The 25330-nt window shown below is 40.3% G+C and overlaps 1 protein-coding gene across 1 annotated transcript in view; it reads right to left on the bottom strand.

Annotated features, from left to right (window-relative positions):
* The window catches only part of LOC140480584 (polycystin-1-like protein 1), a 296146-nt gene that overhangs the window by 112906 nt on the left and 157910 nt on the right, over positions 1 to 25330 (bottom strand). Inside the window, exons 26-32 of the mRNA XM_072575633.1 lie at positions 15771 to 15863; positions 15182 to 15247; positions 13220 to 13420; positions 11415 to 11492; positions 11157 to 11296; positions 8277 to 8397; positions 6890 to 6989 (exon numbers count right to left, since the gene is read on the bottom strand). Of these exons, the coding sequence (XP_072431734.1) occupies positions 6890 to 6989; positions 8277 to 8397; positions 11157 to 11296; positions 11415 to 11492; positions 13220 to 13420; positions 15182 to 15247; positions 15771 to 15863 (799 nt within the window). The remainder of the gene's footprint in view (positions 1 to 6889; positions 6990 to 8276; positions 8398 to 11156; positions 11297 to 11414; positions 11493 to 13219; positions 13421 to 15181; positions 15248 to 15770; positions 15864 to 25330) is intronic.

Genomic DNA, 25330 nt, shown 5'->3' with positions numbered 1-25330 from the left:
ACCAAGAGTTGAGTGAGTGAGCAGAGTTAGACAAGGAAAGGAGCTATAAATTCACTGAAAAAAGTTAAAAAATAACTTAATTAACACAATAAAGTTGGCAAGACAGGTGATCTGTCATAGCTGCAACATGTGGGAGTTCCTGGATACTAGGCCAACTATAGTAACCACAACTATGCACACTGTGTGAAATTACAGTTCATGTTTTTGAGCTGGTAGTTGAGCTGAGACAGTGTGGGGGTACGTTACCAAGATTTACTTTTTTCCAAAAGGCAGTCTCATCCTTAGGGTAGTCTCATCTGATTTGATCAGTGGTCAGGGACACAAGGATGTGTGTCTGTGAGTGAAGCAGGTAGGGGGATGGGAAAGTAACAGTAGAGGAGCCTCAGACTTTACTGTCCAACAGTTCTGCAGCCTGTAACGTCAAAAGCGAAGGCTTTCCCATAGATTCGCCAAGTGATACATGAAACCATTCAAGTGCAGGACAGTGGTAGGTGTGGGAGGGGGGATAATAATTAAAAGGAATGTAGTAGTAATAGAGGACAGTCCACTCAGAAAGATAGACACTACTTTGCACTACTGAATCCACTCAGCTTTGTCTCTGCTCAGTGGAGGGGAAAGATCCAGTTGTCATGGTTCATGTCAGTACCAACAACAAAGGAAGATAGGAAAAGGCCCTGCAAAGGCAATACAAGGAGCGAGACACAATATCAAAAAGTAAAACCTCAAAAGGTAAAAATCTGGATTATTACCTCTGCCATGTGTAAATTGATATAGAATAAAGATTAGAGAGGTGAATGTACAGCTCAAAGACTAGTGTGGGGGGGGGAGTGGTTTCTGAGTCATGGGGCAGTGATGCCAATATTGGGGAAAGTGAGATCCGTACCACCGGGATGGATTTCACATGAATAACAAAGTGATAATCCAGTGAGTTGAATAGGTCAGGAAGTAGGGAAAACATTAAATCGATGGGAAAGGGTTCTTGCAAGGAGAGAGCGAGTATATTAAAAGGAACTGGAAAGATAGCAATAAAAGTAATTAAAATTAGGCTATGCCAGCAAGTGACAGTGATTGCAAACTTAAGAGTATATTAGCTGACAGGGCCAGACTTTACAAGAACTAGAAAAGAATTGAATTAAGGGCTCTCTACCTGAGTACCAGCAGCATTCACAATAAATGGATGGAAATTCACTTCTATGACCTGTTCGCCATAAGAGAGATATGGCTGTCAGACAACCAAATCTGGGACCAGAATATAGGGGAGGCATTTGCTTAGTGGTATTATTGCTGGACTATTAATCCAGAGGCCTAGCTGATGTTCTGGGGACTTCGGTTCAACTTCTGCCATGGCAGATGGTGGAGTCTGAATTCAATTTAAAAAATCTGGAATTAAGAGTTTAGTGATGACCATAAAACCATGTCAGTTTTTGGGGAAATCTCCATGTTGTTCACTAATGTCCTTTAAGGAAGGAAACTATAGCCTACAAGTCAGCAATGCAGCTGACTCAACTTCGGGATAGGCAATAAATGCTGACCGAGCTAGTAGCACTCATATCAAGTGAATAAATAAAAATAATACAAGGGTGACATTCAGAAAAGACAGGACTCAGGGAATAAATGGTGTTGCACTGCTAATTAAACAGAACAGTAGCACCGTTGCGAGAGATGTCCTTAATTTCTTTGTTCTAAAGTCCAAGAATGAAAATCAGTTTGTGAAGAACTAGAATACGGAAAGGGGCTAGAATACTTGGTGCAAGTTGTTTATAGACCACAACCCTAACACTGAAAGTGTAAACCAAGAAAGTAGAGGTGCATGTAATGTGGATAACACACAAAGACTGGATAAATGTAATTTATACCATGTTATGTATGTAGAACAAATTCTTGAGTACATTGAGGAATGAACCAGGGAATTTCAATGAAAAAGGGCTAATTAATAATCCTGTTGTAAAGAATCCTTTAGTGAAGAGTAATCATAATATCATAGCACTAAGATTAGATTAGATTCCCAACAAGTCCACACTGACCCGCTGAAGAGTAACCCACCCATTTCCCTCTGACTAACACACCTAACCTATGGGCAACTTAGCATGGCCAATTCACCTGACTTGCACATCTTTGTACTGTGGGAGGAAACCGGAGCACCCAGAGGAAACCCACGCAGACACGGGGAGCATGTGCAAACTCCACAAAAAATTAATGTGGCACCATAAATTACAAATAAAAGACATCAGTAATCATAGAAATCTGCATGTTTACCTCAAGCAGTGTTCAGATAGGTAATTAGAAATCTAGGCACAATCTGGACCATGACACAAGCAATCTAGGCATTCCAGGTGCACTATAGACTGTGCACACTTTGCATTGAGAGCATCATATCAAAATAGGAATTTCCTTCATTAATAGGAAAAGGTTCTACTCGCAAATATACAAGTCACCTGTGCTCATCACAAACACATCTTAGAAGTTAGTGCCAGCTGCTTTGGAAGCTTCTATGATGCTGATGTCTTTCAGAACTTGTGTAATTCTTGGAAGAAGAGGGCTATGTTCTCCAGTCATGGCTGATGGTTCCATTAAATAACCTCCTGACTGCCGTTGAATAAACACGGAGGCCATTAAGGGCCAGATGATGTACCTCCTTAAAATGACTTTCTGGTGGAGAGGTCTGAATTTACAAACAGAGTGCACCACACCAATCTGACATATTGTGCTCCGGACAAATGAACTATGCAAATTAGGAAGTGAAAAATGAGGAGGAAGATGGAGGTTAAGCTGGAGGATCAACTCCTTCATCGTATTAGGAAGCAGCATCTCCTTCATCATGATAGGAAGCAGGACACACCAGGCAGGACCAGAATGGGTTGGGTAAAATCTTTATTCACGGACTGTTAATGAGTTGATGCTGGAAAAGCAAGCATACTCTGTTTATTCTCAAGTACATCTAACTGTTAGAAGATGCCACAACATCTGATGCCCCCACAGTCAGTTATGCTAGGATGTTATGTGCCACAGTTGACACGAGGGAAACAAAAGCACTCCTTCAGACATGATTCTAACGTCTAGTGATGCTAAGCACAGTTATAGAATCATAGAGATGTACAGCATGGAAACAGATGCTTCGGTCCAACCCGATCTAGTCCCACCTGCCAGCACCCGGCCCATATCCCTCCAAACCCTTCCTATTCATATACCCATCCAAATACCTTTTAAATGTTGCAATTGTACCATCCTCCTCCACTTCCTCTGGCAGCTCATTCCATACACGTACCACCCTCTGTGTGAGAAAGTTGCCCATAGGTCCCTTTTATATCTTTCCTCTCTCACCCTAAACCTATGCCCTCTAGTTTTGGACTCCTCCACCCCAGGGAAAAGACTTCGTCTATTTATCCTATTCATGCACCTCAATTTTGTAAATCTCTATAAGGTCACCCCTCAGCCTCTGCTCCTTCACAATCTACAGAGCCAGAAAATAACACCGTCTTATTCCTCTACAAAACACTACCCCAGGTTAAATGAATAATTATGGCTTATATTTTAAGTTTAATCAAGAGACATATCTCAAAAACATATAATCAAGAAAGAACCCACTCTACTCACTAATGCAGACTTTCTGTAGGTCCCACTTAAAAACAATACACTTATCTGCTTCTGTGCTGTGAACTTCACCCAAACGGTTCTTCCAAGATCAGTTGTGAATTTCACTGTTTGTTAATTTTCCTAGATGCACTCCGATGTCCAGCGATACATGAATTCAAACGGCAAAGACAGTAACTGTGCAGGTTTCCTGCTGTGAAGTTTTTTTTTTCTCTCTCTCTCCTCTACCAACCTCACCATGTGTTTCCTTTGTCTGTTTTTCTCCCTTTTAAAACTGCTGTTGTTTTGACTTTTTTTCCCCCAAAGTTCCAAACAATGCAACAGAATATGAAACAGTAATTGCTGCTCCTGGAATTTGAGGAAATCATCTCCTGCACCTAAATAAAGGAGCAGCTGTTACAGCCAGAAATTTTTCCTGTCCTCCATCTTGGATTCTTTCTGGTTTCGTTATTTCAGATATAATGTGAATATAAATTGACAAATATGACATTGCCATCTATATACTCCCAAAATAGTTTTATTCTCCTGTTTCTCCAATTACATCTTGGTGCAATTCTGAGGTCCACAACTGGTCTGGGAGGAGTCTGCTATCTAGTGGAAACTGATGGCATTGGAATTTTCATGTGATGATCCTGCAGATACTTGTAACTGTATCTTCCACAAGATTGAGGATCGGAGGCAGCATGGAAATTAAGGAGGGGGACACTTCTGAAGTGCCCTGACAGGAGACTACTGGGGGCCCTGGATGTGGCTCCCCCTCTAGCTGGGTGCTAGGTGGCACCACCCTGTCTCTTAATGAGGAAGGAGCATCTGGAATGAAGTCAAAATCCCTTGTCTCCTTATTACCTCGCTGTTGGTGCTGAACACTAGTAGTTATAACAATCAAGTACAGGTCAACAGGCACCTCCAGCAGCCACTGAGAGTTCTTCTAGACTTGGCTCTCCATGGCAGTTTTCATTCTGTCTATGGACAACCTCAGACATCCACATGCCACAGCGAACACACTAGAGATAGCACTGATAGATTCCTCCAACCTCTGACATATCTGCTTGCTATTCAGGTTAATGTCTGAGCATATGGATGAAATTATGAATGGCTGACACCACTAGTTCCTCTCCTGCCTGGAGATTTGCAGGTTCCTGGTCTCCAGCCATCCTCTGAATGTCAGTGGCCTGGGGCATTTCTTCCTCAGCCAGCTGTAGAGACGTGACAGAATGTGCTCACCAGAAAGTGCTGCCAATTCTAATCCATGTCACGTGACTGCCAAGGTATTGATATCTGAGTGATTGGAGGCTGCAGGAAACAGCCTTGCTGATGCTTTGTCCGAGGTGGAAGAGCAGATGATGGCCGGACAGGCTAGTCTCTTCCAGGGAAATATTCCTTGGATGCTACTGGTGCCTCAGAAGACAAAGGAGTGTGCAGCAGGGTGAGAAGCTTCAACATGTTAAGAATACATTCACAGTGGTGGTCATGGGAAAGTGATGCCCCACTTAACATTGAGTTTTTCGTGGTTTCCAGGACAAGATGGTCTAAGCATCACCCCATGAACTTGAGTCTTTTCTGCTCATTTCATTCAAGAATTCTCTTCTCATAGGGGATGGGGTGACCAGACCACCAGACCACCCATCCTGGCCACCCCACCACCCATCCCAGCCATTCCACCACATAGCTCAGCCTTCTTGGCATTTTATTTCTTGCAATAGGTCAAAGGGAGTGATTCCGTGAGCTGTAAGTGATGTTGCAGGTGGTGAGGTGGCCTGAATGAGTGAGTGAGTAGGAAGTGCAGAGATCAGGAAAGGATAAGTAATTTGGCAAAAATGGAATAGAAGAGAGCTGTTCAGGAAAGATGCTGCATTCAAGAGTAAAAGTGGCCTTGGTGGAAGGACTGTACAGTAGCAAAGTTAGATGAGTGCAAAGTACTAGACTGACAATGATGGCACTTCTGCAGAGTGCAGAAGGTTATTCACCTCCTTCATACATTGCCAGACATTCCACCAGAGTGTGATAATGGTAGCGGCCTGAGTGTCAACTTTAGTCAAGGCTAGCAAAGTCTGGTATCATGGTCTCCTCTGATGACCCTGAGTTAAAGAGGACAGCTCTCCTTTCCCACCGACCCATCCATCAAGATCTCCAACTCCTCTCTCCAAGCCAAACTGCCAATGTGCCCTTGAATATCCTCACACTGGAACAGTGAATGACAATTCCTGGCTTACGGTGTTTGAAATGGTGCACCACTAGGCTTTCATCATGGCACTGGTAAGATGAATACCAGAGGGCCCTGACATTGGCAAGCACTTGTACTGCTACTGAGCATGAGAGCAGCGCCATGGAGGTGTGGCGCATACCTCCTGTAAAATTACTCAAGAAAACCACTAGATCTCACAAAAAGAAATAATCTATTCAAACTTGGCAGTTTGCCAAATTGTGGGGAATTTCAGCCTTATGTTTCTCAGCATGATGGTAGATAAGTAATAGCTAACATTTAAAGAAACAATACATTGTTTACAACAAATATACATCTCTTTAAATCACAAAAGTCCAGCCAAAGTGTTCTAACAGCACCTAAAAAATTAAGTTTAATGTTGTATTAGATTAAAGGAAAAGGCAGTAAATATGACAGAAAATAATGATAAGCATGAGGCCTGGGAGGAATTCATAAATCTGCAAAGGAGGACAAAGAAAAAAATTACAAAAAATTGGAAAACTGAATACAGCAAAAAAAAAGTGAGAAACATAAAGCATATTTTATAAGTTCCTTCGATGGCACCTTCCAAGCCTATGATGTGTTCTATCTCGAAGGACAACAGCAGCAGATACATGGGAACACCACCTGCAATTCCCCTCCAAACTCCTCATCATTCAGACTTGGAAATATACTGCCATTCCTATGCTGTCACTGGGTCAAAACCCTGGAATTCCCACCCTCAATGCAATTCCCTCCCTAAGAAGATGGACTGCAGCAGTTCAAGAAGGCAGCTCACCAGCACCTACTCAAAGGCAACTAGGGACGGTCAATAAACACTGGCTAGCCACTGACTCTCAAATCCCATGAGTTAATTAATAAAAACACTATAGGTATGCAAAAAGGAAAAGGTTTCTACATATTAAAAACATCAAGAGCGTGGGGATAGTGCAGGAAAATGGTGCTCAATTGGAAGATCAACCTTGATCTCCTTGAATGAGGTAGCAGGATTGAAGAGCTGGATGGTATACTCTTGCCCTTATTTATGCTCTTAGGCAAATCTCTGGAAGTGGAAACAAAATACATTTTTTTTTCAGAATAGACTCATTCACTCACAGTTCTTCATCTGTTTTAATTCTTGGTAAAACAATCGGAGTAACCGGACATGGCTTGGTTTTGGATCCGAGAAGGTCAGTGATCACAGCGTTGATTGTCACTACAGAAGTAGAGAAATATGAACAGAGACTGAACCAAATTAGTACAGACAGTGTGAAACAATAAATCACAGAGGGAAACAATTTAACAAGACTGTTGAAAGGCATATTGAATTTGGCGCATGGTTCATGGTTTGGATACTTTCACTCCAGAGGCATGGACTATCATTAGATCCAGACAGAAATTCAAATTCTAACATGGCAGGGGACTTTAACTGAATTAATCATGGAATGAAAAGCTCATTGATGATGATGCTATGGACCTAACAATTTGTTGTTACAAGCTCATCTGTTTCACCCATATCCTCTAGGGAAGGAAATCAAAATAGGTTAGGCCAGATGCACAGAAATGGCACAGTCTTTTCAACCTCCCCCTGAAAATGACTGGTAAATCATTAAGTTTTAAGTCAGGAATGTGATGAACCATCAGCTACTCAAGGCCACTTCAGAATGAGTTATCAATACTGGCCTTTCCAGCAATGCCCACAACCATGAACGAATACAAAATAAATGACAAAAGATTATGTTGCTGTTCAAACATCAAACTTGACCACGAATATGCCATTATGGGAAAATGTGAAGTGGAAAACAAGAGTGATGTGTGACCAAGTTTTGACCTCTAGAGCTTTTTCCTCTACTTGATAAATACAAAAGACAGCATGAAGGCCATTGGCACCAGCAACGTTGGTCTGCGATGAAATGGAAAACCATTAAAAGATTAATATGAAACAGAACTATGATGCTGTTACTCAGATCTCAGACTCTTAACTAAACCACATAGAATACAAAGTGTACCCACAAATCCACAAAGCATTTGCAGGTAACTGTAATGTAGAACTTAATACTAAAACTGAAAAACTATTGATTCAAAAGCCAGGAAATTCTCATTCAATGATCTTGAGTCAAATGTTTAATTTATGATAGATGTTTTCCACTCCCTGACCAAACAAACACATTTTGTTCCTTTACAAATTGATTGTGCCCATGAAAGAAAATTTAGAAGATGATAATCCTATGAATCAAGTGTGGAAAGGTTACATTTTGCACCTTAATCACCACCTATCCCTCCCCTCACTACTTGTTAAGAAAATGTGCAACATTAGCATCTTACTTTTCTCAAAGCAGACTTCCAAATCTGGTAATTCAATCCACTAAGGAGGACTGCATATTGAATTCTTGCTCACTTCTTCATCATCTCTGGATTTCTCAATGAGTCATTAACAGCCTCAGCACACTATATTTATCAAATTGCCAATGTAACTAGCAGTTATTTCTTAGATAAGTCTTACATTTATATTCATCAGTTGCTTCACCAGCAGGTAAATTAAAGTAATATTCATGATCTCTTCCATCATACAGGATTGTTTCAGTTGAATTGCCAATGCTGTAGCTGTACTCATAATGCAGATCCTTCAATAAGATAGAAAATATCCAGTCAAGCAGTACATTCATTTTAAGACAACAGTATTTTTAAACTCTAAGAGATTTAAAGATAACTACAGTGTGTTGTTCTGAAATATTTCTGAGAAGTGCACAGGGCAAGGATCAAGATGTATGTGTTAGAAACGAAAGTTCTCAAAGGTAACAATCCTTGCTTGGACATTAGAGGATTTACAAATCAAAGCCGCAATATTAGTTTACTTCTCTGTATGTTATTGATTTTGTCAGTATCATGACATGGTTTATTGAACATGATATGTAAGAATTGGACTAGGACCTCTAACCTGAGATACTAAATAAGGGTACATAAGGAGTTAGGATCAGCAGCCAATAGAAACATCTGAACTGTAACTGTAAATATTAATAGATCTATGTCACCCTAATCCATGCTATTTCAGGTCCATTAAAGGCAATTACTTTTGCTAAATATTAATGCTCATAAACAAAGGAATGATTTAATTTTATATAGACCTCATGGCATTCTACCCATTTTTGATATACCGGCATTTGGAGTTCAGTTACTCAAGGTATTGTAGGAATATCTATATTTTGAAATGATTACTTCCCAGTGCAGTGAGGGAATTGAATGACCCTAATTCTTTTTAGTTATTGTAAATTATCACAGAAAACATAAAAGGGACCTTAGAGGGCAATATTTTTATACAGAGGGCAGTGCATGAATGGAATGAGTTGCCAGAGGAGGTGGTGGAGGCTGGTACAATTACAACATTTAAAAGGCATCTGATGGGTATATGAATAGAAAAAGGGTTTAGAGGGATATGGGCCAAGTGCTGGTAAATGGGATTAGATTGGTTTGGGATATCTGGTTGGCATGGACGAGTTGGACTGAAGGGTCTGTTTCTGTGCTGTACATCTGTGATTCTATGAGTGCAGAGCAGAAATTACCTGAGACAGATGTACGAGGCAGATGATGAAGAACATTCCATAGCCCCTTAATTCAGCTAATTTAAGATTGGATTAAGCAAGTGAGAAATTAACATTTATGCTTTCATGCCACTTTTATGGCTCAAGTTCAAGTAAATATAGGCTGATAAATGTAAGAATGCTTTGCTGTAAAATGTTTTTATTTAAAGACCCAGCTTTGTTTTGAATTGGATTGGTTTTGTAACTTTGATGCAACAGACCTATGAGCAGTACTTCAGAATTCAACTCAGTTGTGCTGAGTCTAGATATTTTCCAACTTTTCTGAATTTGATTCAGATGTGACATTTAGGATGCTGGTTAATCATGAAGAGTGGCACTCCCAACATTAGACAGACAATTAAATTGTGCAGTGTTATCTTGGTAGAGATCTATGGAGTTGAGGAGTAAAGAGACACTAGCCATTAGAAAAGGGATCGACATATTAAAGAAGGAAATGATACCAGTAAGATGACCATTACTTTGAAAGAAGCCACCTAGATACTGTGAGATTGATCAATTGGAATTCAAGATTCCTATGATGGTGCCCAGGGAGTAGAAACTACAAGGGTAAAAGCTACCAAGTGGTGGTTCTTAGGATTTCAGCGTACAAGAAAGGAATGACAACATATGAGGAGAACATCAACCAACAGAACAGAAAAGAGACCGATGTCTAATCGATCAATATCACAGACTGGCATCCCAAAGTGGATTGAGTGAAAACTTTTATTAAATATTATTTCTTTTGTACTTGTTACAATACACTTACTAAACTTTGCAACACTTGTGAAAACATATGGGAAACTGGAATGGGTCTTGTAACTAATCACGACGAGTAAACTTTAGATCGGCTCCCTCAAACTCAATCTATAATTGTAAATAACTTCAGTCTTGGAATTAAAAGTGAAAGGGTACCCCTAGATATTACATATGAGCCTGGCAACATCTGCAGAGACAAATCACAGAAGTTGCAAAATCTACTCAGAATTTCCAACATCTTCTATCATTTCATCAGCCTTTAAAATAGAATAACAATGGCCACCTTTTCAAAATCTGTTTCAAGCGTCAAAAGCCATTGAGCACTGATAAAAACAGAAGAATGAATATGAGAGCAGTGACTCGACCAGGAATTGGATTCAACTATGTGAACAGGTTTTGCCCTTCATCTTTTAAAAGGGAGCAAATGATGGAGCATTTGTTCAAGGTTTGAGCCTAACCTTTCATATTCTGAACTGAGTTCTGAGGAAGGGCCACCAGACCTCAAATGTTAACTTTGATTTCTCTTCACAGATGCTGCCAGATCTGCTGAGTTTTTCCAGTAACTTCTGTTTTTGTTTCTGATTTACAGCATCCGCAGTTCTTTCGGTTTTTCTTTGATATTCTGATGTGCTGTAATCTGGAAAGTCAGTTCGTGAAGGATCGTGCTGAAGCTAATTAGTCTCACTTTGTTTTACTGAATGAAACACTGCAAGTACCTGCATTAACTTGCTAACTCAACCATACCACAGTTAAATTGTTTTTCTTTAAAGAATTATTTTTAATCAACTTGTTCAGACATGTAACACAAATCCAGGACAGGTGAGGTTTGAACCCAAACTTTCTGCACTGGAGATAGGGGGCATTACCATGCACCACAAGACCCACTTTGTTTCTTTATTTGGGCTCAAATGAAGCCATATTTCATGCCCTCAACCTGCATATAATTAAAGTACAATTGTACAATTATGATGTGCAACTAACAGGATATGTAGTGCCTTTAGCAAATACATATTTTCTGAACGAATGATTTTTAAACACGACAATCTCACCTTCCTGCCTGAAGTACAGAACATGCTGTAATGTGTCAGAATCTCTGATCCAACGCTGGGTCGCACTTCACATGACAATCCTCGCGGAGCTTCATTCATGAAGAGGAAAAGTTGTGCTTTTCCTGTTTGGCTCTGATCTTCTATCGGAGAAGAAGTAGTAAGCGTATGACACAAAACGTTATAATCTCAGCATATACACTACTTCTGTGAGCATAAGATTAGAGTGGAGTTCAAAATGCTTGCAATACTCTTACTTACCCACAGTAACTTCTATCATGTAAATCTTCTTGCTTTTCAGGCTGAAAGGTTGAAATGTTAAAGTCTGTGATTTTATACCTTCAAGGAAAGACAAAACTGTCACTGGTGGTGGAACAAAATAAGCAAAATAAAACATAGCTGAAGGAAATATTAAAACTGCAGCCAAATATTAAAACTGAATGGCTTAGAATTTGTCATATTAATTCTATCTCATCTGCTTTCTCTTCTTGCACTTATCTCCTCCTTCATTGTCCCTCTTCCTGAATGCTGCTACAGACAGTGAAGTACATTTCCACTAACACCAATTAATCTTCAATTCTTCATCTCAGTTATGATACTTTGTTAGAACTTTGAAAGGGAATATTAGCAAGCTGGCATTGTGAAGAACATCCAATCTAAAAAAAAACCTTAAACTGATTCAGTTGTCTAATATTTACAGGCATCAGGGCAGTTGGCACACACACATGCTGAAAGGTGGCACAACATTTGAATGTATTCAGTATTATCTCCATGGTCTGGCTGCAGTGCAGACAACAAAGTCAAGAGCAGCAAGGCAAGTCTCCATTCCACATCTCTCGTGTTGTTTACACAGACCTGAATGAATCTTAGTTTGCCTCAGCCCTATCTATAAGTCATATGGGGCGGCACACTGGTTAGCACTGCTGCCTCACAGCGACAGGGGCCCGGGTTCAATTCCCACCTCGGGCAACTGTCTGTGTGGAGTTTGCACATTCTCCCAGTGTCTGCGTAGATTTCCTCCAGGTGTTCCGGTTTCCTCCCACAGTCCAAAGATTTGCAGGTCAGGTGAATTGGCCATGCTAAATTCGACAGAAGTGAATGTACGGGAATTGGTCTGGGTGGGTTGCTCTTCAGAGGGTCAGTGTGGACTTGTTGGGCTGAAGGGCCTGTTTCCACACTGTAGTGTAGTGAATCTAATCTAAGTCAGCTGCGTCTTCCTTCTATTTCCACTTAGATCATCAAAAGCTGTTACTGTTTACACTAACTTTTCCTCTTGGTCTACTTTGTTCATTCTCCATGAAAACTATGTAAATTGCTCAAAAGAAAATTACACCTATATCAAAATCAGTAATTATAGACACGATGAACAGTCACTTAATTCTCCCTAATATTACATTAAAAATCACACAACACCAGCTTATAGTCCAACAGATTTATCTGGAATCATTAGCTTTTGAAGCACTGCTTCTTCATCAGGTGGTTGTGGAGCAGAAACATAAGCCACAGACTTTATAGCAACAGGATTACAGTGTCATGGAATATAATATTAAATAAATTTAGCTTACGTCTTTCATCTTTTAGAATGATCATTTTAGTTTTGGTTCCTTCATACGTAAATCCCACGAACCTTAATATTACAGTACTATCCAGCACTTGTCTTGTTATAGTCTCTACATAATTTTTGGTTTTAACTTACAATGACTCTTTTCTGCAATTTGATTCATTTCATCATCGTATTGTGTTTAAATTCTTTCAATATTTTTAACTACTCATTATCTCAACACCTGGAGTTTACTTTCCTTCCCAGTCAAACAAGTGCTTTGTTATCCAAGTTGAGTTTTTATTCATAGTCTGCCACTCCTTTTGCTTTTCTCTGAATAAGGAATTAAATTCTACTAATTTTCATAATCTACAGCCTCAAAATGAGTTTTATTCTGTCAGTCGCAAAGGTTTCAATTTGTCCCATCTCAGCACTTAGGTCAGGATGTAACCCAGTGCATGTATTTATGGAAAAGTTCTTTAAAGCAAAGGTCAAACTTACTCCTTTTCTCATTCAAGCCACGTACCTGTTGTTGTGTATGTTTCAAACTTCCGATCATTAATAGCTACTTTGGTCCACTCGATCATGGGGCTCGGTCTTGATGCAGGTGGAGGCTGTATGTCTGGAAGAACATCATCACCGTCTCCTTTTTCTGATCCAAAACTGGATCCTCCAGAAGGATGTGTATCAGCTCCAGTATCTGTATTACTCCCACTGAATCCACCTCCTGTAACTCAACAAAATAGGAGAGAGTAGTATAAAAGAAATCAAAAATGAGTTCTCAAGTGAAACATTGAGTTATAGAATGGTTACAGCACAAAAATAGACCATTCAGCCAATTTAATCTCGGCCAGCTCTCTGCAAGGGCAACACAGCTTGTTCCATTCCCTGACTCTTTGCCTATGATTTCTTTCTCCTTGGTTGCTTATCAAAATCCTTCACACAAAGCCCCAGATGTATCTGCCTCTGCACCACTCTCAGGCAATACGCTCCAGATCCTAACCATTTGGCATATAAAACATTTCCTCTTGTCGCATTTGGTTCATTTTCCAATCTCATTATATGTGTGTCCTCTGGTTCTCAAACCATCCAAGGAGAACAGTTGCTCTAAGTATATCCACGCCATCTAGACCTCATATACATTTGAACGCTTTTCATGTCTAATTTGTTTACCATGTAATAACTGAGATCATTAAAGATACCATGATATCATTTAAATGCAATGACATCATAAGAAACATAATGCAATACTCGTTTTTCTACATCCTATCAAAAGAGTTCCAGAAATGGAAAAATGGTGAAATGTTATTTTGCGGAGATGGCAGACATACCTTTAAACTGCTACGCAATGAACATCATATGTCATGCTCAGTAACAGATAATAATTTTAAGACTGTGCTTCAAGAACTCATTGGCAGAATTTCTCATCAACCTGTCATGTTGTGGAATGCACAGTGTTCCACTCATAGGGTCGTAAGCCACTTATCCAAATCCAGAGATCTTCGTTTGCAGAATCAAGTCTGAGAGATCTCAAACATGCAAATGCTCTGTCATTCATGATTGTAACAGAGTTATAACTGGTAATCTTCCTGCTGTTTGACAAGCTAGGACATCCTACTCATTAAGTTTTCAACAGCAGGTTTATCAGAAGTCTACTGCGTAAAATCCCAGATCCCGGTGCCAGGTTCACCCTTCCACATCCCCAATCATGAGCCAGCCGGACAGCTGAATCACCTCTAGTGATACAGAAAATGGCCTGGCCCAGGTACAAATTTCAGCATCTAGATTAGAGTGGTGCTGGAAAAGCACAGCAGATCAGGCAGCATCCGAGGAGCAGGAAAATCGACATTTCGGACAAAAGTCTTTCATCAGGAAGGGCTTTTGCCCATAATGTCAATTTTCCTGCTCCTCGGATGCTGCCTGACCTGCTATGCTTTTCCAGCACCACTCTAATTGAGACTCTGATTTCCAGCATCTGCAGTCCTTGTTTTTACCTACAAATTACAGTGCCAACAATGAAACTTAAACTTTGTTACTTACTTTCTTTGACAAGCAAAGATATCAGAATTAGGCCAGAGATACCCATTTGGCAGGTGTAACTTCAGATGGTAAAAGAAAAGATGATAAATGCAATAAAGATGAGACCTAGTAATAATAGATGGTTCAAAATACAGAATGGGCAGACAGTTACTGCACTGGCATACCACAGGATTTCCATCCCCCAAGGAATCAATTTATTGGTGACATTTCAAAGTCGCCAAAGCTTATTAGGATAGATTTACATTTTACTTTTCAGTCAGATGTGGAATTTTTCAGAGGTGTGGGACAAGAGCAAGATTCTTGCCAAAAATCTGCAGCAATGATCAGTCAAAATGAATGAAGGATGAGGTACAGCAAGAGACAGAAATAGGAAATTTAGTAGAAATTGAATCCTGCTAATCAGAAACAGGTAAACGTATTTAACTCTGCTCTAAAACTGACAACGTACCTTGAAATCCTGGCCTCCCACCAGACCCAGAAGTTCCTTCTACTGTGTTATAATGTGTATCATACTCTGCACAAAGAGAAAATAATATATATTATATTCAAACCAAATGCAGAATATGTAATTGATTATATAAGTTAGAATGCAATTATTATTGGCATTGTGTTATTTTCTTGGGTAATTGCTCAAAATTACATATCTGTAACAATAGAAGTTAAAAGCCTAACCTGAGAATTTTTAAACTGACTAAATGGCATTTAATTTCTTGTGCTCTAATATGAAAATTTCGACTGTCAAAAAAGTACTTATCCTTCTAGGATCACAGTGACAAGGATCTGATCTTCCAGCTACAGACTCAGTAGGGGCCCCTCCTTTGGCACAGACATCTTTGGACTGTGGAAGGAAACCCGTGCAGACACAGGGAGAATGTGCAAACTCCACACAGACAGCCACTCAAGGCTGGAACCGAATCCAGTTTCCTTGTGCTGTGAGGCAGCAGTGCTTTCCATTGAGCCACTCTGCTGCCCCAAAAGACAGATTCCATGCAGATTGATCAAAAGGAATATGAGATACTATTGTTGAAATCCCTTACCTGAATAATCAGTGGAGTTCTCTGTTGCGATTGAAGAACCTTCCCCAAAGACACGACTGCTATTGTTCACTTTGGTGCTATTGCTGACATTTGCTAAAAGTAGAAAGAAATTGAGTCAAAGAATGAGGCAAGAGTGAAGGAGAAGCTATTTGCTTAGTCTTACACATCTCAATTTTCTTTAGCATTTTTTGAAAGCACCTGTTTTAAAGTATAATTGGGCTCACCATGGAAATAAGTGATGTGGTAAATGCCAATCTTCCTTTGAGTGTTCTGTCTTAATTATTACAAAATATTGTAATAGACTAACAGAGCTTAGCTGTGACCATTAAGTTAAATAGCTTTTAAATCAAAAGTTTAGAGTTGAAACTTTAAGACATTTATAAAGCATTTAAAATAATCAAATGCTACTCCATCCACTGTTGATGTTAAATGATACTTTTGATTGAAATGTCAGTCCATGTCAAGGGAGGTTATTGGATGGTTAATGCCTGGGACCTGTTTCGCATGAATACTATTTGCTACTCATCAGTCCAAAATCTGAAAATTGCACAGGCCTTTCTGCATGCAGGGACAAACTGCATGATGATTTGTGAAGGTTTGAATGGAACTGAATAGAGTGAAATTATCAGTGAACATCACATTTCTGACCTCCTTAATGAAGCTTCTGAAGATGAATAGACTTCAGACACTACCATGAAGAATTTGTGAAAGAGTGTCCTGGGGATCAGACAAACATGTTAATTTGCATTAGATATAGCTCCAACTAGTGGAGAGCTCTCCTTAATTCCTCCTGATTTCAATTTTGCGAGTAGTCCTTGATACTTGGTGAATGATGTGGATGTTCCTTTGAATGTGGACACTGGTGTGGTGAAAACTGAGGACAAGGGGAACACTATCATTGTTCTGGGAAAGACGGGAAGGGTTGAGGGCAGAGTGCACAAAGGGGGTTGGACATGACTGAGGGCCCTGTCAACCATAGTGGAGGGGAATCCTCAGTTAAGGAAAAGGGGCAATGTCAGAGGTAACACGTTGGTTGGCAGCATCAATGAAACAGATGTGATGGAGACAGAATCTTCTCCTCTACCAATTCCAACAGCTCCAGCAGGACACCACCTCCAAACACATCTTCACCTCACTTTCACTGTCAGCATTGCACAGGGATTGTTCCCTCCACAACTTGCTTTCGGAGCGCTGTTCCTTCATCAGATGATTGTGGAAAATAAGATTGTAAGATACAGAATTTATAGAAAAAGTTTACAGTGCGATGTAATTGAAAAAGAACTGGATTGTTTGTTAAGTCTCTCATCTTTTAGAATGAACATGTTGGTTTCAGTTTTTTCATATGTAAATTGCAAAACATTTTTTAAAAGTTACATTCTGAAGTGAACTATAACAACTGGTGTCATGTCAGCCTAGATAATGTATTGAAGGTGTTAGCTCGCTGTCAGGCTGCCTGTGCCACAATGGTCAGACTGATTCTAATCTTAAAAAACAGATTTACAGCATCTTACATGGATTCATGCAGTTTAAAACTGCATTTCCGGTATTTGCTGCTCACAATTCAGTTTCCTTTATATTAGTCTGAGTAAATGCAGACGGGTGACCGCCTTGTGAGCCATCCATTGGAATGACCCTGACCTTTGAATTGCTTGCCATTTCAGTAAACCATCTTGTTCTCATGACAACATTTCCATCCTAGGCCTGTAACAGTGTTCCATGAAAGCTCAACACAGACTGGAAAAACAACACCACTTTACAGCTTTCAGGACTCAACATTTTACTTCAACAACTTCAAAGCATAAACACTGTTTTAAATTTCAATTACACCCCCTCCTCCCATCTTGTTGGCTTTGATCTTGGTACAGCTGACCTATTTTATCCTATTCAAACTAACCATTCACACTTATTTTACATTTCAGTTTCTCCTTTACAACTTTGACAATCCTCTTGTCTTTTTGTCTGTGTACCCTCACCATCTGTTCTACTCATTCCACCTCTCACTTTGTCAACAGTATAAAATCCATCACTCTCAAATTCCCTTCAGTTCCCAAGAAGAGTCTTTAGACATGGAACATTTGCTCTGTTTCGTCTCTCCATCGATGTTAGCTGGTGAGTTTCCCAGCATTTTCTGCTTTTCCATTGAGTCTTGTTAGTTCATTTTCAAATACACATCACCAACAATGTGAATTATGTACAATTTAATTGTCACAAAACTCTTGTATGTTTAATGTTACAACTGTTAATAATGATATAGAAATAGATTTGAAAAGGTTTTGTGATAGGAAGTGAAAATGCTTAAGGATACTCGTACATTCTTATTTGGAAGGGGTGCGATGTACATAAAAATATCTTTCTTTTTTGGGTGCGGATTTCAAACAAATTGCATATGGGCATTGATCTATCTTGGCAATGGGGTTTACTAATTAACTGGATCAGTCTTTTCAGAATCATGATTTTAAATCCACATGTGTTAGGGAGCAGGTACCTGCAGGCTTCCTGGAGGGTTAATGGAAGCTTGTTTAAATTGGTAAGGCATATGACAGGAGAGAGAGAGAGAGAGAGAGAGAAAAGGAAGACATTAGCTTTCTTTTAGATTTAGAATTAGATTTTAGACTTTAGCTCAAAAGATTAGAAAGCTTTTGGGATGAGTTCAAAGGAGAACTGGCTGAAATCGAATGCATGTATAGTCTCTCCTAGGAAAAGGAGATTGTTCAGTATAGCTGAGGGAATAAATTATCCCTAAGAAAGATTTTAGTTTCAAAACTTCCAGACTAGAATGTTTGGTTAGAGTTCTGCAGACTGATAAAGTCTAAAATAAACACCAAAATAACTCCGATGTAGGAAGTTTAAGATCTCAGCTGTGTGAATAGTCTAGGGAAAAGGCTTCATAGTTCACACTGAGAAATGCAGTTAAAATCAATCCAACAGATTGGACAGAGCAGAAAAAAAATCTATATTTTGATTAATTAGAAAGTGGTGGCATTAAGAAATAGATAGGATTTTAATTGGCCAATGCTTTGAAATCTTTCAAACTCTGACATAGATCAATTTATTTTGTTTTATTTTTATTTTTCATGCTTAAGAAACTTCTGCTTTATTGTTAAAACCAAATCTGCAGCCTTGTGTACTTACATTCACTGAAAGGTTACCACATTAAATTAATAAAAAAATTAAAATATGACCTATCGCGACAGGTTTCATTCTGAGTTTTGCCCAGTAGTAACATCAGCTAGTGTCACAGCAATATGGTTACTGTTTCTTAAACAATCTCCCTCTGACACTTAACACATTTAGTTTTTCAGAACCAAATCCAGTTGCATTCTTCCATTTGTCCACAGTGTAATATCTAATAAATTCTTTTGAGCACACTTAGAAACTCTTTCTTCTCTTTACCATTTAAGGAAGTAGTATTCCAGTCTTGGATAGTTAAAGTGTCCAATTATAAACAGTCTATCATTTTTGCACTTCTTTATTATTTCCCTGTAATCTTTTCCTTTATCACTATTAGATGGCCTATAAAACACAGCTAGGTAAAAACAATGACTGCAGATGTTGGAAACCAGATTCTGGATTAGTGGTGCTGGAAGAGCACAGCAGTTCAGGCAGCATCCAAGAAGCTTCGAAATCAACGTTTCGGGCAAAAGCCCTTCGTCAGGAATAAAGGCAGTGAGCCTGAAGCATGGAGAGATAAGCGAGAGGAGGGTGGGGGTGGGGAGAAAGTAGCATAGAGTACAATGGGTGAGTGGGGGAGGGGATGAAGGTGATAGGTCAGGGAGGAGAGGGTGGAGTGGATAGGTGGAAAAGGAGATAGGCAGGTAGGACAAGTCCGGACAAGTCATGGGGACAGTGCTGAGCTGGAAGTTTAGAACTAGGGTGACATGGGGGAAGGGGAAATGAGGAAGCTGTTGAAGTCCACATTGATGCCCTGGGGTTGAAGTGTTCCGAGGCGGAAGATGAGGCGTTCTTCCTCCAGGCGTCTGGTGGTGAGGGAGCGGCTGTGAAGGAGGCCCAGGACCTCCATGTCCTCGGCAGAGTGGGAGGGGGAGTTGAAATGTTGGGCCACGGGGCGGTGTGGTTGATTGGTGCGGGTATCCCGGAGATGTTCCCTAAAGCGCTCTGCTAGGAGGCGCCCAGTTTCCCCAATGTAGAGGAGACCGCATCGGGAGCAACGGATACAATAAATGATATTAGTGGATGTGCAAGTAAAACTTTGATGGATGTGGAAGGCTCCTTTAGGGCCTTGGATAGATGTGAGAGAGGAGGGGTGGGCGCAGGTTTTACAGTTCCTGTGGTGGCAGGATGGGAGGGTGGGTTGTAGGGGGGCGTGGACCTGACCAGGTAGTCACGGAGGGAACGGTCTTTGCGGAAGGCGGAAAGGGGTGGGGAGGGAAATATATCCCTGGTTGTGGGGTCTGTTTGGAGGTGGTGGAAATGTCGGCGGATGATTTGGTTTATGCGAAGGTTGGTAGGGTGGAAGGTGAGCACCAGGGTCATTCTATCCTTGTTACAGTTGGAGGGGTGGGGTCTGAGGGCGGAGGTGCGGGATGTAGACGAGATGCATTGGAGGGCATCTTTAACCACGTGGGAAGGGAAACTGCGGTCTCTAAAGAAGGAGGCCATCTGGTGTGTTCTGTGGTGGAACTGGTCCTCCTGGGAGCAGATACGGCAGAGGCGGAGGAATTGGGAATACAGGATGGCATTTTTGCAAGAGGTAGGGTGGGAAGAGGTGTAATCCAGGTAGCTGTGGAAGTCGGTGGGTTTGTAAAAAATGTCAGTGTCAAGTCGGTCGTCATTAATGGAGATGGAGAGGTCCAGGAAGGGGAGGGAGGTGTCAGAGATGGTCCAGGTAAATTTAAGGTCAGGGTGGAATGTGTTGGTGAAGTTGATGAATTGCTCAACCTCCTCGCGGGAGCACGAGGTGGCGCCAATGCAGTCATCAATGTAGCGGAGGAAGAGGTGGGGAGTAGTGCCGGTGTTATTACGGAAGATCAACTGTTCTACATAGCCAACAAAGAGACAGGCATAACACAGCTAGCAATGTAAGGTTACTTCAATTGTTTAGCAAGTATTTCTGAGCAAATGTTATTTGATAGCACTATCAATGACAGTTCTTTTCTGACAACTGAAAATAAGTTATTGGAATGTTACTTAACTGGACTAAATGTTTCCCTCATTTTGTGGACAATTTGTAAGGCACACCTTACGTGGTAGAACGTACTGGAAAATCACTGAGCTGGAAAATGTTTGTGCAGTCTCACTGTTTGTTGTTTAACTTTTCAGCACTATTGATGACTTAACGTAGCAGGACTTGGGAACGTTGATCTGATCTGTTGATTGTGGGATTACTTAACTGTGTTTAAATGAGGCAGCCTTGACTGTTGAGCATGCATGTTGTTCTGTCTTGTGGGTTCACTGGTTGTCATTTTATTTTCAGGGACACCAGTACAATTCCTCACATACTCCATTGTACTGTCATTGAATCAGGTTGATCCCTTTGTTTATTGATAATAGTGGAGCAAGGGATATAGTGGACAATGATGTTACAAGTTCAACTGAATATTGGTTTGCATTGATGTTAATTCCCATAACATTTTATAAACAGCCAGCCTTGAGCAGCTAATGTAGCTTGAATTACCTCAACTGGTACAGTGGTAGTGTCACAGATGAGGGAGGAAGTTCTTGGTGTGAAGACAGATCTTTACCTCCACAGGAAGGGCATGGTATTTGACAATACCAACTCTATCATGCAACATGGAAATTAGTGCGGATAAGGTCCAATCAGCTGTTTCTTTATGTTAATTCGTTCACTAACAACTGGAAACCCAGAGTGGCACTTGTGTCTTGCAGGACTCCAACTGCTTGATGAATAGTTGTTCCATCAGGTCATTTATGGTAATGAAGATTTGTCACCTCCATACAGAGGGTATCTTGCGTCCTTGCTACCATTGGTGCTTCTTCCAAGTGGTATACAAAAAGGAATACTGGTTCATCAATTGCAGTGAATGACAATCAGCAGGAGGTTTTCATGAACATATTTGACAGATTCTATGGAACTTCATGGAATCTGGAGTCACTCTTAAGACCTCTAAAGGTTCCTCCTGCCTAATGATATACCACCATGCCACTAGCTCTGGTGGATTCATACTGCTGGTGGAATGGAAGATACCCAGGGATGACCATAAGACATAGAAGGAGAAATTAAGCCATTTGGCCCATCGGGTCTGCTCCACTATTCAGTCATGGCTGATAGGTTTCTCAATCCCATTCTCCCAAAATCTCCCCATAACCCGTGAGTCCCCGACAATCAAGAACCTAAGACATAGGAGCAGAAATTAGGTTGGTCCTAGCTAAATCTGTGTATCAACAAGCCTGCAGGACAGCTGTCCAAAATTTGGCATGAGTTATCAGATATTAACAAGGATGTCATTGCTGACTGGGTGTCCCTTTAACATACCCGAACCCAATGTGAATGTTTAGACATAAGTGGCTTACAATGCCATCCCTGAGTATGGCTAAAAGACACCTGTATTGTTGTTAGCCGGACTCAAATACATGTCAGCATGGGTAACGAAGGCAGATTTCCTTCTGCAAAAGACGCTCGTGAATCACTTGGCTGCTTAAAAAAATTAAATAATTTCCTGGTTCCCAATATGAATTACAAATTATCATACCAAATATATGTAGTTAACTGAATTGAAATTTAGAAATTGAAATGGGCTATAGCGAATCGACGTAGATATTTCATGTTCAAGAGAGTGAGTATGATGGCCATCACCAAGGATATGGTGCTAGAGAAACTAAATGGTCTGAAGGTGGATAAATCATCTGGACCAGATGGACGACACCCCAGAGTTCAAAGGGAGATAGATGAAGAGATAGTGAAGGTGTTAGTGGTGATCTTTCAGGAATTGCTAGAATCAGGGAGAGTTCCGGAGGACTGGAAAATCGCTGAGATAACATCCTTGTTTAAAAAGGGACCATGACAAAAAAAAACAGAAATATACGGACCAATTAGCCTAATCTTGGTCATGAGTAAGATCCTGGAATTCATCGTGAAGGTTGAGATTTCTGAATACTTGGTGGTGTATGGTAAAATTGGGCAAAGACAGCCTGATTTACATGACCTCAAGGAGAGGTCATGCCTGAAAAATCTGCTAAATTTCTTTGAGGAAGAAACGAGCAGGTTAGATCAACGAGAACCAATGGATGTTATCTATCTGGACTTCAAGAAGGCCTTTGACAAGGTGGCGCAAAGGAGACCAGTAAGTAAGATAAGGGCCCATGGGGTTAGACGCATGCTGCTAGCATGGATAGAAGCTTTGCTGTTTGGCAGAAAGCAGAGAGTGGGGATAAAAGGATTCTTCTCAGGATGGCAGCTGGTGACAAGTGGTGTTCCGCAAGGGTCAGTGTTGGGCCAACAACTTTTCATATTATACATTAACGATCTAGATGAAGGAACTGAGCGCATTCTGGCTAAATTTGCAGATGATGCAAAGATAGGTAGAGGGACAGGTAGCATTGAGAAGGCAGGGAGGCTGCAGAAGGATTTGGACAGGTGAGGAGAGTGGGCAAAGAAGTGGCAGATGGAGTACAGTGTGGGAAAGTGTGAGGTCATCCACTTTGGTAGGAAGAATGCAGGCACAGACAATGTTCTAAATGGGGAGAAAATTCCTAAATCTGAAATGCAAAGAGATTTGGGAGTTCTAATCCAGGAATCTCTCCAGGTAAACTTGCAGATTGTGTCAGTAGTTAGGAAGACAAATGCAATGATGGCATTTATTTTGAGAGGACTTGAATATAAAAGCAGGGATGTACTTCTGAGGTTGATAAGTCTCTGGTCAGACCACATTTGAAGTATTGTATGCAGTTTTGGGCCCCATGTCTCAGGAAGGATGTACGGGCCCTGGAGTGTGTTCAGAGGAGGTTCATGAGAATAGTCCCAGGAATGAAAAGTTTAACATATGAGGAATGTTTGAGGACTCTGGGTCAATACTCGATGGAGTTCAGAGGGATGAGGGAGTATCTAACAGAAACTTACAGAATACTGAATGACCTGGACTGAGCGGATGTTGGGAAGATGCTTTCATTGGTTGGAGAAACTAGGACCTGAGGGCACAGCCTTAGAATAAAGGGAAAATCTTTCAGAATGGAGATAAGGAGAAACTTCTTCAGCCAGAGAGTGGTGAATCTATGGAATTCACTGCCACATAAGGCTGTGGAGGCCGGGTCATTGAATATATTTAAGACAGAGATAGATAGGTTTTTGATTGCCGAGGGGATCAAGGGTTACTGAGTATCAGCCATGTTTAAATGGCAGAGCAGACTCGATGGGCTGAATGGCTTAATTTCTGTTCCTATATCTTATGGTCTTGTGGTTTTATGTTGTTTTATTGTACAGGACCTCTGACTACAACAACTCAATAGTCAAAGTGGATCTTATTAGCATATTGTGAAAGCATTGGAAATAATTCCAGGCTTAAATTCCATGATTGTGTGTTGCTAACTGAGAAGATGATTAGTGTGTACTGAATGGAGATGTGTTACTTTTACAGCATTTTTTACTTTTTGGGAATAAAAGAAATTTAGGTCAAAAATAGAGAAATTAATGTAAAAGCTTGAACTACTGTGAGATATATATGAACAAAATAAATTGAAAATACAGACAAATTTAAATGTTGGAATATTTCTGTATCACTGCTTTTGGAATTGAAATTAAGTTTATGTTGAAGTATTTTAAAATTTGTGTATGAGTTTGTAACATGTCTGAAAAAATATTACAAAGCTTTCCCCCTGCATAAAGCCTCACAAAAGCTGAGTGGGAATAGAAAACGTGCTTTGATGTGAACCCACAAGACGAACAACAATGCAACACAAGCAAACAATGAAAGGTGACAAAACAAGAAATATGAACATATGCCATTGATTTCAATTATGATGGATATAACCTGTTAAGCATGAAGATAATCAAAATCTTATTTTTGTAAAAGATGAATTACAACATAAGCATGAAGTGTTTAATGGAGAAACCAGATGAGAGATGTTATAAAAAGGATCTGCCAAGCAACAGTCATAGAAACAGCCATGTATACTCACAAAAGTGATCAATAAAGTCCAGCTTACATCAAAATCTTGAGCAAACCAGGCCATAAATACTTTTAATACCAGAGAAATATGCACAAAACATTGGAAAGTAATAGGATTTTTAGTATCTGGAACAAATGGCAATCCTGAAATTGTTCCTGAGCTGTTTAAATCTCCCACAGAAGAGGAGCCTACAAAGCGGGGTAAAGATGGGAAGATTATCGAAAGGGAATGTCTGAGCTGAGGTTTCACATGGCGGAGGTTTCCTGACAAGGCCAACATTTATTGATCATCCTTAACTGCCCTTGAGAAGATGGTGGTGAGCTGCCTTCTTGGAACTGCTGTCATCCATGAAAGGGTAGATACAACAACAGTGCTCTTATTAAGGGAATGGTGAGGAGAAGGGAAGAGGGGAGGTGGACATGAAGCCAGAAATGCAGGGAAACAAAGTTTTGAGGACTGTACGACTGGAGGGAGGC

This window comes from Chiloscyllium punctatum, chromosome 8, assembly GCF_047496795.1.
Source record: "Chiloscyllium punctatum isolate Juve2018m chromosome 8, sChiPun1.3, whole genome shotgun sequence".
NCBI classification, from domain to species: domain Eukaryota; kingdom Metazoa; phylum Chordata; class Chondrichthyes; order Orectolobiformes; family Hemiscylliidae; genus Chiloscyllium; species Chiloscyllium punctatum.
Note: the sequence above shows the minus strand (reverse complement) of the source record. Positions and strands in the feature narration are given on the sequence as shown.